We start from the raw sequence: 16,198 nt of genomic DNA on the forward strand, positions 1-16,198 counted from the left end.
TTCCCAATAGCTACCTATTTTACACATGGCAGAGTATATATATCAATCCTAATTAAAAAGACTAAAAATAGGGATAGGAAACTAAAAAGTTAAAAATGGAGCTACCATATGACCTAGCAGTTCCACCACTGGGCATATATCCTGAGAAAACCATAATTACAAAAGACACAGCACCCTGATGTTCACTGCGGCTCTGTTTACAATAGCCAGGACCTGGAAGCAACCTCGATGTCCATGACAGAGGAATGGATAAAGAAGGTGTGGTACCTGTATACAGTGGAAAGCATACATCTTTTCAAAAATGTAGATGTTGGTCATCTCCTGCTCTAAAGACCTTAATGGAGTCAGCCTTTATGCTTTTTTACAGTGACTTTTCTTCTAAATGTTTCCAGAAATAAAAGCCTATGTGCGTTATCTTTTTATTGTTGTGGTAAAATATATGTAACATAAAAATTACCATTTTAACCCTTTTGAAGTGTGCAGTTCAGTGACATGAAGTATAATGCCATTGCTGTATCACTACTGACCAGCTCCAGAACATTTTCATCATCCCAAACAGAAACTCTGTACCCAGGAAACCTGGGCTACCTCTTACCCCTTTTCCCGGCCTCTGGGACCCAGCATTCCACATTCTGCCTCTATGAACCTGTCTATTCAAGGGACCCCATATACACTCCATTCTTCTGTCACCACCCACTTCACACTCAGTGTGTCCAGAACTGGATTTCATGGGCACATTATTCAGTTTATCACAGGTATGTAGTTGAATATAGCCGTCAGATTTTAACCTATCTCAATTTCCCCCCGGCTCCAATAATAAAATGTTTCTAAGTCATCCCAATACTCTGGTCCCTAAACCTATGATCTTTTTCTTTAACAGCTTTGCTGAGGTTCAATGTGTATCCTATAAAATCTACCCACTGTAATTACATAAGTTCAATACACACACCATTCCGTTATTTTAGTAGATTTATAGAGGAATGCAACTATCACAGCAATACAGATTTAGAACATTTCCATCACCTCAAAAAGTTGCCATGTGCTGATCTGCAGTCCCTCACCACCCCTAAATCCAGCCAAGGCAGCCACTGATTTACTCCCATCTGTGTAAATGTGAGTTTCCTGTACACTTCATATTGATGGGGTCATGCCATAAACAGTCATTTGTGTCTAGCTTTCGCTTAGCACAATGTTTTTGAGGTTCATCTATGTCCTAGTGTGTATTAGTCATCAGTAGTTATTCCTGTATATTGCTGAGGAATATTCCATCGTGAGAACAAATCTTGTTTATCCACACACACACACACACAGAAAGAACTAGACTTCATCTTTCCACTCTCTTCTCCATAGCCTGTCTCAGGGAACCTCTCTAGTCTCCACTCAGTTTCTAAAACTTAAGTCAGTGTACGCCTGTCCAGCCATATCCTCTCTCCATCTCACTGCCTTTCTCCAGACGGACTCAGTCTTCTCCTGAGATGACTACAACAGTCTCCTAAGTCATCTCTCCATCTCCCAGCCTCTTCCCTACACAGGAAGCTGCCTTTCTAAAATGCAAATCAAAGCATATATGTGGAATCTAGAAAAATGGTGCAGAAGAAGCTATTTGCAGGGCAGGAATAGAGGCACAGACGTGGAGACTGGACTTGTGGACACAGGAGGAAAGGCGAGTGCGGGACAAATTGGGAGAGCAGCACTGATATTACATATACTGCCATGTGTAAGACAGATAGCTGGTGGGAGCTCAGCTCAGTGCTCTGTGGTGAGCCAGAGGGTGGGCTGGAGGGGTGGGGGAGGGAGGTCCATTAGGGAGGGGGTATATGTATACATATAGCTAATTCGCACGGTGTACAGGAGAAGCTAACACAACGTTGTAAAGCAACTCGACTCCAATTTAAAAAAAACACACACGAAAAACCCTTCCTAGCTTCCCATTGCTTGTAGAATAAAGAGCAAATCCCTAAGATGACTTATGAGGCCCTTAATTACACCCCTGCTGATCTCCTCTTGGGCTTCCCAGGTGGCTCAGTGGTAAAGAACCTGCCTGCCAATGCAGAAGACCCAGGAGACGCGGGTTTGTAAAATCCCACAGACAGAAGAGCCTGGAGAGCTACAGTCCTGGGGGTTGCAAAGAGTCAGATACAGCTGAGTGGCTGAGCACACACGCACACTCATCTCCTCAGCCGCATCACAGGTTTTTGGGTCCTTCCTTTACCCACACCCTAATCCTAGAGGGATGGAATTCCTTTTCAGTTTCTGTATTACCCGTGAACCCTCCCACCACAGAGGGCTCACATGTCCTGCTCCCTCAGTAACTCCATTCTCTGTCCCCTTTTTCCAGCTTACTTCTTACTACTCACCCTTCAGGCCTCAGTCTAATAGTGATGGAGCAATTGCTGTGAGCTGTGCTCTGCTCTGAGCTGTGCTCTGCTCTGAGCTCTTGCAAGTATTCAACTTACTTAATCCTCCTAGCAGCCTGATAGAGACAGAGCAAGGCTATCATAGATAAGAAGAAACAGAAACATGCCCGAAGTCACGCAGCTATTATGTAGCAGAACCAAGATTTACACCTGAGCTGTCAGGCCAGGCCCGTCCTCTTAACCTCTGAGCTGCCCTGCCTCCGCCCCACCCCCCCATAGGAACTTAGATGTCACTTCCTCCAGGGTGTCTTCTTTGACTGCTTACTTCTTTTTCTTTTTTCTAAATATCTTATTTTGCATTGGAGTATAGCTGATTAGCAAACAATGTTGTGATAGTTTCAGGTGAACATGAAGGGACCCAGCCATACATATACATGTATCTGAAAGTGAAAGTATCTGTCATGTCTGACTCTTTGCGACCCCCATGGACTGTAGTCCATTGACTTCTCCAGGCCACAGTACTGGAGTGGGTAGCCTTTCCCTTCTCCAGGGGATCTTCCCAACCCAGGGATTGAACCCAGGTCTCCCGCATTACAGATGGATGCTTTCCCAGCTGAGCCACAAGGGAAGCCCGTGTACCTATTTTCCCCCAAACTCCCTTCCCATCCAGGTCGCCACACGACATTGAGCAGAGTTCTGTGTGCTATACAGTAGGTCCTTGTTGGTTATCCATTTTAAACGTAGCAGTGTGTACATGTCTATCCCAACCCCCGCAACTATCTTTCCCCTCTTCTTTCCTCCGGCAGCCATAAGCGTGTTCTCCAAGTCTGTGAGTCTCTTTCTGTCTTGTAAGTAAGTTCTGGTGGCTTATTTCTATGTGCGTGTGCCCCTCCGTCACTGCGAATTTCTCTATCATGAAACTTAACAAACTGTATGTCTCCATTGCTTGCTATGATTGTTTGTGATTCTTTATTACAGTTCTTTCCGTAATAGGAAGTTTAAGGACAAGGTTTGGTTTTGTTGTTGTTGTTTTTTAATCAGTGCCTGGTTGGTGGCAGGTACACAGTAAATATTTTCCGTGAATGAATAATGATCTAAGAGCTATAAATGGATGAGAACAAGATAGTCTCAGGAACAGCTGAGGAAAATAGTCTAGAAATATCTAGAAAAACAATCATTGTTTCTCCCACTCAGAGAGAGGAAATAAAGGTTAAAAAAAGAAAAGGGTGGGACTCTGGGGAGGAAGAAAGATCTTTGATTGATGTGAAAAAGCTATTTCTAGAAAGTTGGGGAAAATGTACATATAACTTTCAACCTTCAGATAAGATAAAAATATTTACTATAGAAACCAACTCCTTGAATTATGTTCAAGGGACACATGGGTATTTTGGAAAGCTTTTGCTGCATTCTCTTTTTTTTTCCCATCCTGTTTTCAGGATTGAGTAATTCCAACCAAAAAAAATCTCTTACAATTAGGCTTAGTTTTGGATCCTTGAGAACTTGAATAGATGCAAAAGCTAAATTTGAGAAACAAAAATATTACCAACTTTAAAAAAATACGTTTCTTACTTAGGATACTAACATGTCGCTCAGGTTATTTGGAAAGAGCAGATATTAAATGCTTCCTCTGGACATCAGAAATTTTGCTTCTTTCTCATGAATTGGACCAGACCTTTCAATGGCTGGTGGCAGGAAAAGGGTTTTATACTTAAGTATGTGCTTGTCCATGGGGCTTTCCTGGCACACAGCGGTAAAGAATCCATCTGCCAATGTAGGAGACACAAGTTCGATCCCTTGTTGGGAAGATCCCCTGAAAAAGTAAACAACAACCCACTCCATTATGCTTGTCTGTAGAATCCCATGGACAGAGGATCCTGGCAGGCCACAGTCCATAGGGTCACAGAGTCGGACCCTTAGCAACTGAACAACAACAACAACATGTGTTTGTCTATTTTATTTCAGGCTCCTTGTAGGAGAGATTATGAGCTACTTATGCTCTGTATCTCCAGACACCATCTACTGCTTTGTGCTGGACATTGTTCTAGCCTCTGGGAATAGAACAGATACAAAAACCCCTGCCCTCTTAAACTTATTTTCTTAAAGTGTATGATTTACCCACGGAAATCTTGACTTAGATGTCTGAGATTTGTTTGCCTTTTCTTTGTTTTGATTCTTGGTTTTTCTCAGTGAAGTGGGAAGAAGGGAAAGGGGATGGTTTCTGAAACTTCTACTTGAAAATTCACATGACTTTCTTAAATGAAATTTCAGTAGGGCTGACAGATGGATAAGAGGTCCTCATATTTGGATCCCTTTTCCACGGTCCTCTCATGCGGTCCTTTGTCAAAGTCCTCATTTTGCAAGCTTATCTTTGGCAGTGAGGCTGACAGGTAATATATCAGTGGCACTTAACAAGTTAGAGTGAAAGAATGGATGAACATGTCTAGCTGCTCAAAGCCAGAGCAGGGCCATAGAGACATTAGGTTTTGAAAGATGGAAAGCAGCTCTGGGTGTAGATCCAGCTGTGGACTTCCAGACAAATGGGAGTAGCCTGAAGACACAAGAAGAGCTGTGAGCAGAGGATAGGAGTCCAGTGATAAACCTCCTTTACTTTCCCCCTCCATTGAGTGTAACCTTCAGACCTTCTCCAGCACATAATTCTAAGCATCTCTTTGAACTTGACTTTATATATATTCTAATCAGAATAGGATGTGGGGCACAAAAGAAGATGAAAAGCAGGGGGTAAACATAAATGTGCTCTCTTGTCATCTTAAGTATTTATAAGACTGAACTAAGATTGGGTGTGTAATCTCAACATGGAACCAATGTAGGGAGAAATGTGTGTTCAAAGCAATTCTCTTGCAAATGGTCATTGGGTCATATGATAACCTATATATCTTGCTGTCATTCGTTTTTGCAAGAATTGGCTTAGTCATGTTTAAATCTGTAATATTCATGCCCCACATTAAACAGTAGTGCAAATCATTTCAAAAGTGTGCATATAAATATTCTGCACAGTGTTTTCTTCCTCGATGAAACACAAAAGATGTGTTTACCCATCCAGCACATTACTTCTTAAAATTAAACTTTGGTCTTTTCTCACACACTTCTCTTCCAAGTTGATGGTCACACATGAATCTTTGGGCTCAGGCATTCACACAGGTGTTTGAAATCAAGAGAAGCTTCCCGGCTGCCCCATTACTTTTGTTTATTCTGCCCCCTGACTCCGCACTGGTGTTCTTCCTTGTTGCAGGCATTGCGCCCACTGAGTTGTGAGTACAAGATGGACAATGTCACCCGAATGGTGGTGTGTGACCTTGGGAACCCTATGGTGGCTGGAACAAATGTAAGAAAAAACCAGATGCCCTTAACTGACTTCTGTCTAATTGAATTGTAAAGAGAACTAGTGGAAAGCCACCCCCCTCCCCCACCACCAGTTAGCACTCAGCAACTTAGCACCTGGCAACTAAAACCAATTTGTCAGGAAATTCCCAGGGTGGTGGGATTTTGCATCATAACCTGTGCCAACTGGATAAACTGAGCTTAAATACACAAAATGATGAATGCTTTCACATGCCTTCTCTTTTGACATCACTCTCACATAGCTTCAGTTTCAACAAATTTCTAAAGGCTATTTTTTTTTTACTGCAGATTTTTTTTTAATATTCTTTCTTTGAATTTCACTACAGTTTTTTTCCTTTGAGTCCAAGAACTATGATTGAAAGGGTTTAAGAAATAACAGAATTAATAATTTTAGCAATGATGATTAAACTTTTATTTTAGATATACCTCCCATGTGAATATATTCACAGTATTTTCACGTTAAAATATGACTATAATCCAGGTTTTAAAGCGACTTTACCAGGTCCGTATTTTCCATGCACCTTACTTGATGAAGAATAATACAGAGAATTGTAGCAAAAATAAAGAAAGGGTTAACCATGATCTGTAACAGGCTTATAAAAAAATAAGGAGTCCTTTTTCTTCCCTTTGTTTCCTGATTTAGGAACTTCCCATTCAGGATTCCTTGTGGGCAATAAATTCATTTTATGCCATTGTAGTTTAAGTATATACAGAGTAACTTCTTGTAATAAATATCATAGTGAAAGTCATTATTTTATGGAGTCATAAATCAAGGGGGGAAAACTGAAATCTACAAATGCTACGTAATTAAGTATTACAAGTGAAACATATGTATTTCTCTGTTTTAAAATAGATGTTTATGAATCATTGATAATGAAATGACTTGTTTGGAAAAAACTTTTTCTGGAAATGTGTAAGTGTGTAGGTTTGTATTAAAACAGCTTCCCAAAGTGTCTTCCAGAGACTGTTATTCCTTTGAGATGAGCCTTTTAAAGGGAATCCTGTAGTCACTGCTAAGAATCATATCCTCTCTGGGACCTTCTGCTGCTGTTGCTACTAAGTCGCTTCAGTCGTGTCCGACTCTGTGACCCCATAGACGGCAGCCCACCAGGCTCCCCCGTCCCTGGGATTCTCCAGGCAAGAACACTGGAGTGGGGTGCCATTTCCCTCTCCAGTGCGTGAAAGTGAAAAGTGAAAGTCAAGTCGCTCAGCCATGTCCGACTCTTAGCGACCCCATGGCCTGCAGCCCACCAGGCTCCTCCGCCCATGGGATTCTCCAGGCGAGAGTGCTGGAGTGGGGGGCCATTGCCTTCTCTGCTGGGACCTTCAGGTGCCTGTAATTTAAAGTGCTGAGAAGTTCTGCAGTAAAGAAACCTTCTATCCCAGTGTTTCTCACATTTATTTGAGTGTTTGAAACTTTCTATCAAGTAATACTTATTCCCAGTTTATACTCTAGGATACTGTGCTAGAATAATATGTTTACTTTCTCACATTTTAAATTGATTATCCTTCCATTGATCTTGGGTATTTAAAAGATATGCCAAGCTGTAGTCTAATAAATTCACTTCTTGAGTCAAAAAAAAGTAAATATTTAAATGAAAGATAAACATTTATAATAGATTTTTATTAGCTAACATGTATTGATTGCCCTCTGTGTTATAAACCCTTCACTGGGTGGTTTGTGTGTGTGTTATCTCATTTAATTTTTACAACAACCGGCGATCCTATGAGTCAGGTGTTTCTCCCATATTACAGATGAGGAAACGGAGACTTAGAGAAATCAAATGAATTACCCAAAGTTGCACGTAATGAAGAACAGAACCCAGATTCGAACCAGGTCTCAACAGAAAGCCTGCATTCTAGTGGGCCTACAAAAATTGGATAAAAATTAATGAATAACAGATGAGATATTTCAAGCAAGCCATGAAAGATAGAATGGGATGTCTAAGCTGAGATAGTGGAACAGCTTTCATTAGAATCCTTTTATCTAGAAGCTTATAAATCCTTTGGCTAGTTTTCAAGAAAAATCTAACTGCCCAATTTGATAGGAAGAGGTCTACCTAAGGTCAGAGAGAAATGAGTTGACATGGTATTAATGGTAGCACTCATTCCTTTTTTAGTATTAAAAGCATTAAATCCAGACCAGAGATCATATAAGTTCATCAATAACTAAGGATAGTCTTGGAACAAAAACTGGACACCAGTACTGTTCAAAGTGGAGGGTAAAAATGGCAGTGTGGTCTTAGCCACAAATGTGTTTTTGTGAAAAGACGTCAATCCATTTTACCAGCAAATAACCTTTAGAAGTCAAGGAAGTAAATTGTTTGTATTCGTTTATCTCTGAGGTCTATAGTAGGGGAAACCTAATAGCTTTCTTATCTCACCCTTGAATGCCCTTAAACACATCAAATTTTATTGCATTCTCTTTTGTTATAAAACACTTTGATTTATTTACTTCTTCATCTTGTACTTCTAAAATAATACTTTCAATGGGTTTTAATAAAATTCCAAATGTAAAAGCAGTCCTAAATATTAAATAAGCGTCACAAACTGCTAGGATTAATTATTCCAGTCCCAGGATTTTTTAGAAAATAGTTTTCAAGTGACTTTTTAACAGAACATTCAAGGTTGTATTTAGAAGTTTCACCTCTGATTTGTAAGCTGATCATTTTCATATATTAGCTTTAATAATATAAAAATATTTATATACCAATAAGATTTGTAAAAATTTTCAAAGCTTCTCAAGTAGAATGAAAAAAAAAAAAAGTAGCTCAACAAAGACTGTTTAGAATCAATGCCCAGAGATATGACCCAAAGTCACATTTTCATTGTATCTTCATCTTGTGTTGTATATATAATAAAAGACCAACATCAAACAGGCCTCACCACTAGTAAGCACCCACCACTGGAAGTGTGCAAACAAAAGCACACTTTTTCACCATTCTGTCAGCTATTTTTAATTACACCCCTTCTATATGCCTTGTATTAAACTAGAGTCTGATAATATCAAGAAAAAATGTATAATCCCCACTTGATAAGAAACTTAAAATTTGAGGACTTCCCTGGTGGTCCAGTGGCTAAGATTCCACGCTCCCAATGCAGGGGACCCGGATTTGATCCCTGGTCAGGGAGCTAGATTCTATATGCCGCAGCTAAGAGTCCGCATGCCTCAACAAATGATCGCTCATGCCACAGTGAAGCAGTGCAACCAAATAAATAATTTTTATAAAGAAACTTAAAATTTTTCAGTACCACAGGTTGAGTCCTGGGAAAGTACCAAAGAAGGAGATAAAGAATAAAGAGAATGTTTCTGCCTGACTTGGCCTGGAAGATTGGAGGATGTGCTGCAGGGCGATCTCGTGTCCTGAACTTTGAAGCATTAGTAGGAGTTCTCCAAGTAGGAAGCACAGGCAAAGACTTTAAAAGTTTCTAAAGAAGAGGGAAGAACATGTGCAAAGTCCTAGAGGTCTGATAGAAAATTGCACATCTGGAATTTTAAAGGAATTCTTCCTGGTTGGGGCATAAGGATCCATAGGTTTAATAATTAGGCACACCTGGGTTTAAGTCCCAGTTTCTTCAGTGACAAGCAGTGATCCCTTGGGCAAGTCAAATTGAAGTGGGTGAATACCTATTGTAGGAATATTTGGAGCAATCAGTGATGTGATGTAAAGCCACCAGGGCAGTTAGAACTTCCCCGGTGGCTCAGAGGGTAAAGAATCTGCCTGCAAGGCAGGAGACCCAGGTTTGATCCCTGGATCAGACAGATCCCCTGGAGAAGGGAATGGCAACCCATTCCAGTGTTTTTACCTTCAGAATCCCATGGACAGAGGAGCCTGGTGGGCTACGGTCCATGGGGTTGCAAAGAGTTGGACATGACTGAGTGACTAACACACCAGGGCGTACCTGACTTGCAGCCCATTCAGTACAGGCTGATGAAATCATGATGATTTGTGATAAAAAATGATGATTTATTAGCTCAGATTATTACTGGTTCATGACAACATGAGTTTTTATTGCTGGTTTGATTCTCACAGTGTAGTGGCTGTGAGTTTCAGGTTCTTGAGTTGGCTTGTAGTGATTTCAGTTCCAACTCTAGAGTTCATTTGCTCTACACCTGGAACAAGACACTTAATCTCCTGAATCCTCAGATGGCTATGGACAGTAAAATGTCAATGATCAAGGTACCTATTTTGTAGTGTGGTTGCTGTGATTTTGTGAGACTTTGCATGTAAGGCTTACAGACTTAGACTTTGCACTTAGAAGTACATGGGAGAGTAAGTAATATATGTCTTAGCTTTTATTTTTTACTTCCTTTTTATATTATCATTGGATTAATTTTTCTTCAGGTTTTTAAAAATCTGTTTTCAAACTGTAAAAACAATAAGGACAGTTTTAAAACTTTGGAAAAGAAAGGTGGAAAATATAATCCATACACTTACAACTTCAACCGTAACATATTATCCTGGTTATTTTCTAACAAGACATCCTCACTCCCATACATTAATTTTTCCACTGGCAGCCTTTTAAAACTGTAGCTGAAACACATGGTACATACAAGTTTGTAACTTTTTTTTCTTTATTGATCATCATTACATTAGAAGCATTTTCTACATTGCATAGGCGTCACAGTTATACATTCAACGATGACATGAATTTCCATCAAACGGAATCACCACAGTATTCTAAATCAATCTCCTCTCATATATTTAGGTTGTTTTAATTTGTAAAGAAGGTGGCAGGAAAAGAGAGATAAGAGGCTAAATGAAAAAAGGACAATGTATAGGCACTTCCGTGTCCTGGAGGGACTTTCCTGGTAGCTCAGCTGGTAAAGAATCTGCCTGCAATGCAGGAGATCTCCGTTCAGTTCCTGGGTGGGGAAGATCCCCTGGAGAAGGGATAGGCTACCTGCTCCAGGATTCTTGGACTTCCCTGGTGGCTCACGTGGTAAAGAATCTGCCTGCAATGTGGGAGACCTTGGTTTAATCCCTGGGTTGGGAAGATCCCCTGGAGGAGGGCATGGCAACCCACTCCAGTATTCTTGCCTGGAGAATCCCATGGACAGAGGAGCCTGGCGGGCTACAGTCCATGATATGACAGAGCGACTAAGCACAGCACAGCACTGCATGGCCTGGGCCCTGAAGTCTCAGCTCCCCCAGCGTAGAAGCAACAGCAGTCTAGGATGGGGATTCACAGGGGTGACATAAACAGATTGTTAAGCTATATATAAGGTTCCTTTCATGTAATAAACTTAATGTCTTGTGATTTTTTTTTAGTCTTCTCTGGGCCTTCGATTTACAGTTCCACGTCTCGAGAAAACAAACATGAGCATTAACTTCGATCTTCAAATCAGAAGGTGAGACCTTTATATGCATAAATTATTGTCAGTGTTTAGTATTAATGAGATCCATAGTGAAATGAATGCTCCTTCACCTTAACAGGTCTTCTAAAATTAGAACCCATATGTTCACAGGCCATTTTCCTTTGTTTCTATTATCCCAGTTCTTTCTTTCTTTTCCTTTTTATTTATTTACTTTTTTTTCTTGCTTTTGAAGAAGAGATCCATTCTGCAGGCTGTGGAGTGAGAGTAAAATCACTTCTTTGTATCTACATAGATGTATATTTTTCGAAAGGTTCAGGTGGTTCTAAATATTCTCATTTGGGAAACCTCTGGTTTATATGTCTAAGTTTTCAGGGGGAAAAAAAGGAAAAGGTAAAGAACTGCATGAGGAAGGACCACCATCACTCCAGACAATAATATGTTTCTCACCATCATTGTCTGTGACACTGATTCTACAGTAGCATGAAGCTTTTTATCACTCCAAAAAAGATTCCTAACTTATAAAAGTCGCAGCATTTAAAACCTGGTACAAAGATGCAAAGCAAATTCCTGACGTTTGCTTCTCACTTTTGATTGCAGTTTCGAATAACAGAATGGATGTAACTAGTAGTTCAATCAAGGAATAAAGAACACTGAATAATACTGTTAATGCCTTCCCCCAAATCGTCCTATAGATAACCATTCAAATAATGAATTCAGGGACTTCCCTGGTGGTCCAGTGGCTAAAATTCCTTGCTCCCCGTGCAGGGGGGCCCAGGTTCAGTCCCTGATCAGGGAACTAGATCCCACATGATGCAACTAAGATTGAAGATTTTGAGTGCTGCAACTAAAACCCATTGCAGCCAAATAAATAAATATATTTTTAAATGAAGAATTCAGTGAGGAAGTGCTGAATTTGATGGAAAATAGAAATGGTCACATTTTAAACATCCCTCTTCATCTAAAAGAACAGTCCATGATTATATTCCATCCTTATATGCTATAGAAACTCATGATTATTTTAACATTATTCTGAAAATGCAGAAATAACTAGAGAGGCAAGAGCTTTTAGTAGCCATCAAATTCCAAAAACATATGTTATAGAAATAAAAGTATTTGAGAATACTTTTAATACTCAAATTTACACTAGTATGTGAGTGATGAGCATTTATCTGCATGCTTTGCTGGCAGACTCCAACAACATAAATAAGTGTTTAATGGATGGTTTGTATTCAACTTAAACCAAAAATAAATTAAACCAAGTGCTCTAAAGTCTGAACTCAAGTTTTTGACCATATTGACCACAGGTACCCACATTTAATACCTCTTTCCACAAATAGAACCCCAAAGAGAAGAGGGCTGTGTAAATTAATAAACTTTAAATATTTTGTGTCACCAAATGTTTGCATTAACTGGTCTCTCCATGCCCCGGCTCTGTGTGACATGTAAACATCTTCCTCCCTGTTTAGAGCTGGTCTCAGTTTGTGATTCCCACAGGCGAACAGATCTTTATGACCATCCTTGAAGCTGATCCTGGTAATGGTGAAATGAACATTGTGTTGTTTTGCTGACAGACTGCATAGAGGGAATGTTAGAAAATAGAAATAGGAAACAATATGGAAGAAGAAAATAGCATCAGAGTAATAAGTGAAAGACATGTTTATCCTTGGTTCCTGACATAGGCTATAGTCATGGAGAGGAAATTCATCATTCCTTGAGAAGAACTAGCACCGAAGGTATAAATAGTTGAACATCCAGGCCAATGATGAATGGCTTGTTTGAATGGAGCAGAGGTGTTAGTGAGGGAGGGTTCATTCCTTCCAGGAAAGAGGTGAAAGATGCCTCTAAGTTATATATCCGGCCTGGCGTCTTTCTTACCAGGAGATTTGCTGACCCTGCTGGTTGCTGACACCACCACTGGTGCCAGCAGGCATGTGTGTGGAGGATGATTTAAATTAGCCTTCCAGATCCAGCCTCTGATTCCACCACTGCTATTGCAACTTTTCAAAACAGCTTCTGTAAGCCCCGTATTAGACTCCTGTCCCAAGATAATTTAATACTTGACATCTATTTATATTTTTAGGATGCTGCCATGAAAATTGTTTTCATTAAACTACTTGGAAGCAAAATGCAATAGAATTATAGGATAACTTAAGTGAAACTTTTTTTATCATAATTCTAATTTCTACTGTTGTAAAGCAGTAGTACCCTAGAAACAAGGTTTGGGTTAAAATGTGGAACAATCAGATTTAAGCTTCCAAACAGCAGCATTCCCTGAAATGCAGTTGGAACCGCAAAGTCTGTAACAAGTGGAATTACTTAATGACTTCTTAGTGGTAAGTCAGAATCCTGCCTTAAAAAAAAAAAAACCTTTTTAGGTGGCTGATCCTCCCCAGATGTGATAATAATAAAGTAGCCTGGAAATTGGGGTTCAAACTTTGGTGAACAAGTCCCTCTAGCCTTGTCACAAGCTTAGCAGTGATACCCATTTGCAGGAAATGAGCCTGACATTTGCCTGTTTATATCTTTTATGTGTGTTTGCCATTTAAGTTGCCTTATCAGTGTATACAATCGACCAGGACTTTTCAAAAGCGTTGTGGGAACAGTCCTGTCTCCTCCTGCTTTGAAAGCAGACTTTATCATATCTTTTCCTGCTCCCACATTTGGAAAGCTTCAAAAGCTAGTCAGGACATGCCCCATTACCATCGTCAGTATGAGAGCTTGTTCACTGCATCTGCGTGAGAGTTGATGATGAAAAAAGGGGAAGCTTTCTCTTCTTAATGAGACCTGAATATAAACATGACCTGTTAGCAGCGGTGTCACATCCTGGTTTGCTGTTTGCTAAGAGCTGCATGAGCTTTTGGGGTATTAGGGTGACTTCAATGACAGCCCAGGAAGACAATGAACACAAATGGCAGCTGCACCAAAAGCCCACCTACTGGTCCAGCCTCTTAAGAGACCACGTAGTTTCTTTACAGTAATGGTTGTTTCATACGTGCATTTTTTAAGTTAAATTTTATATCTATTTATATTTGCTTGAGAGAAAGAAACAGAAAACTTAAAAATAATTTTGCCAGTGTTCAAAGAACTATTATTAAACATGGATCTTCTATCTTGAGTGTCTTCATGTACTTGGTGAACATCTATTTTGTCTCCTAACTGCCCAGCTTCCTTGGATCTTGCTTCTTCACACCATTGGCCATGCTTCTAATTCACTCCTCACCTCTCATCTTAGGTAGCCAGTGAGTGTGCAATAAAGTTCACTTATTTTAATATTACACAAAAAATAAACCATAAGGAAGATAAATTTGCTGCCAAAACAATGTATGGGATGATGCATTCCAGAGCCAAATAGAAATGCTTTTCCCATTATGTGCTGCTCTTGGCTTATTCATGCCAGGTCTCCTTTCATTAGCATGGAAAATCAGGAGTTGACTGTGCTGTCCTTTCCCATTTGATGGGCAATGAACTTGGTACATAAAGAAGTTAAAGAACGTGTTCCTTGTAGAAGCTGGACAATGAACTCAGCTCACTGCCTTTTGGGCTTAGTCATTGAAAGGAAGAAGTGTTGGCTTCTCTAGAAATCTGTTATGTTTTCGGATAAGGTGTTTCATCTTCGAAAGTTATGACTTTCTAAAGTTATTCAGTTCATTTCAGTTCAGTCGCTCAGTCATGTCTGACTCTCTGGGACCCCATGAATTGCAGTACGCCAGGCCTCCCTGTCCATCACCATCTCCCAGAGTTCACTCAGACTCACATCCATTGAGTCAGTGATGCCATTCAGCCATCTCATCCTCTGTCGTCCCCTTTTCCTCTTGCCCCCAATCCCTCCCAGCATCAGAGTCTTTTCCAATGAGTCAACTCTTCGCATGAGGTGGCCAAAATACTGGAGTTTCAGCTTTAGCATCATTCCTTCCAAAGAACACCCAGGACTGATCTCCTTTAGAATGGACTGGTTGGATTTCCTTGCAGTCCAAGGGACTCTCAAGAGTCTTCTCCAACACCACAGTTCAAAAGCATCAATTCTTCAGCGCTCAGCTTTCTTTATAGTCCAACTCTCACATCGATACATGACCAATGGAAAAACCACAGCCTTGACTAGACTAAATCTAAAAAAATTAGATAAATCTAAAGTTATTACTTTTGATCATAGAGGATCTTAGTATTTCCATTTACAAATGGTTATGATTTTGTAGAATGGATATGCCTTTGTTTTCCGAATGATCATATTGGTAAAACATGGTGCTCCTTCGATATATAAAAGTTTTTTTTATGATCATGTAGTTAACACATCTGAGAAAATATATTTAAATCATTTGTCACTGTATTTTAGTTCCAACAAGGACAACCCAGACAGCAATTTTGTGAGCCTGCAAATCAACATCACTGCTGTAGCTCAAGTAGAAATAAGAGGGTAAGTAATAAACAAGATATTATAGTAATTAATTTTAATAATAGCTCTCTATATATGAGTTATGATAAAATACTAGTAAAAACAATATGGAATTTTCCTAATGTATTAGAGATGACAATTCCCTTCGGTTATAAAGTTTCATTCTTTTCAACCCATCATTAGCTTTCCATTGGAAAGTGGAGTCAACCCTGAGATCACTTTACCCCCATACCCCACAAACTGATAGTTAAGTATTCAAACTATAAAAGCTAGTGATAAGAAGCCAAATAAAATAGGCAATGTGATTGCCTGAAAGTCTCACTTTTCCAGTAGTTATTTTGGCATAATGAAAATTCAGCCTCACCATACCACATCTTGAGTTTAAGAAATGGCTAAGTCAGATGTGAGGGTTGATGGGCTCCACACTTTGTGTCTTTTTCCTCCTGCCCCACTCTTTGAAGAAGTTGCCAATAAGCAATCCGTTGAGAGACAGGAAGAAAGTGGTCAAGCAAAAGGCTTGGAATAAATACCATCTGGGAAATCTGTGCCTGGGGGGAAAAGAAATCGGAAATGGACTACATGTAGTTCTTATCTTGTACCAAGTGTGGACTTGATTGATTTTATTCTAATTCTTGTTTTATCAGAACCATCAAGGACCTAGCTACAAATGTGAACTGTCCCCGGGGCTCCAGAAATCTCAGTTCCTTTCCTTTTTCATAAGTCCTGAGACCTAGGAGTGCACACTCCTCCATGACGCCAACTGTAGATTTC

The 16,198-nt window shown here is 39.9% G+C and overlaps 1 protein-coding gene across 1 annotated transcript in view; it reads left to right on the forward strand.

The window, feature by feature from the left end:
- Positions 1-16,198, forward strand: part of ITGA8 (integrin subunit alpha 8) — a 193,442-nt gene that overhangs the window by 115,046 nt on the left and 62,198 nt on the right. Inside the window, exons 21-23 of the mRNA XM_040248977.1 lie at positions 5,608-5,700; positions 10,991-11,070; positions 15,368-15,448. Of these exons, the coding sequence (XP_040104911.1) occupies positions 5,608-5,700; positions 10,991-11,070; positions 15,368-15,448 (254 nt within the window). The remainder of the gene's footprint in view (positions 1-5,607; positions 5,701-10,990; positions 11,071-15,367; positions 15,449-16,198) is intronic.

The sequence above is a fragment of the Oryx dammah genome, unplaced genomic scaffold (assembly GCF_014754425.2).
Source record: "Oryx dammah isolate SB20612 unplaced genomic scaffold, SCBI_Odam_1.1 HiC_scaffold_10, whole genome shotgun sequence".
Classification (NCBI taxonomy): Eukaryota; Metazoa; Chordata; class Mammalia; order Artiodactyla; family Bovidae; genus Oryx; species Oryx dammah.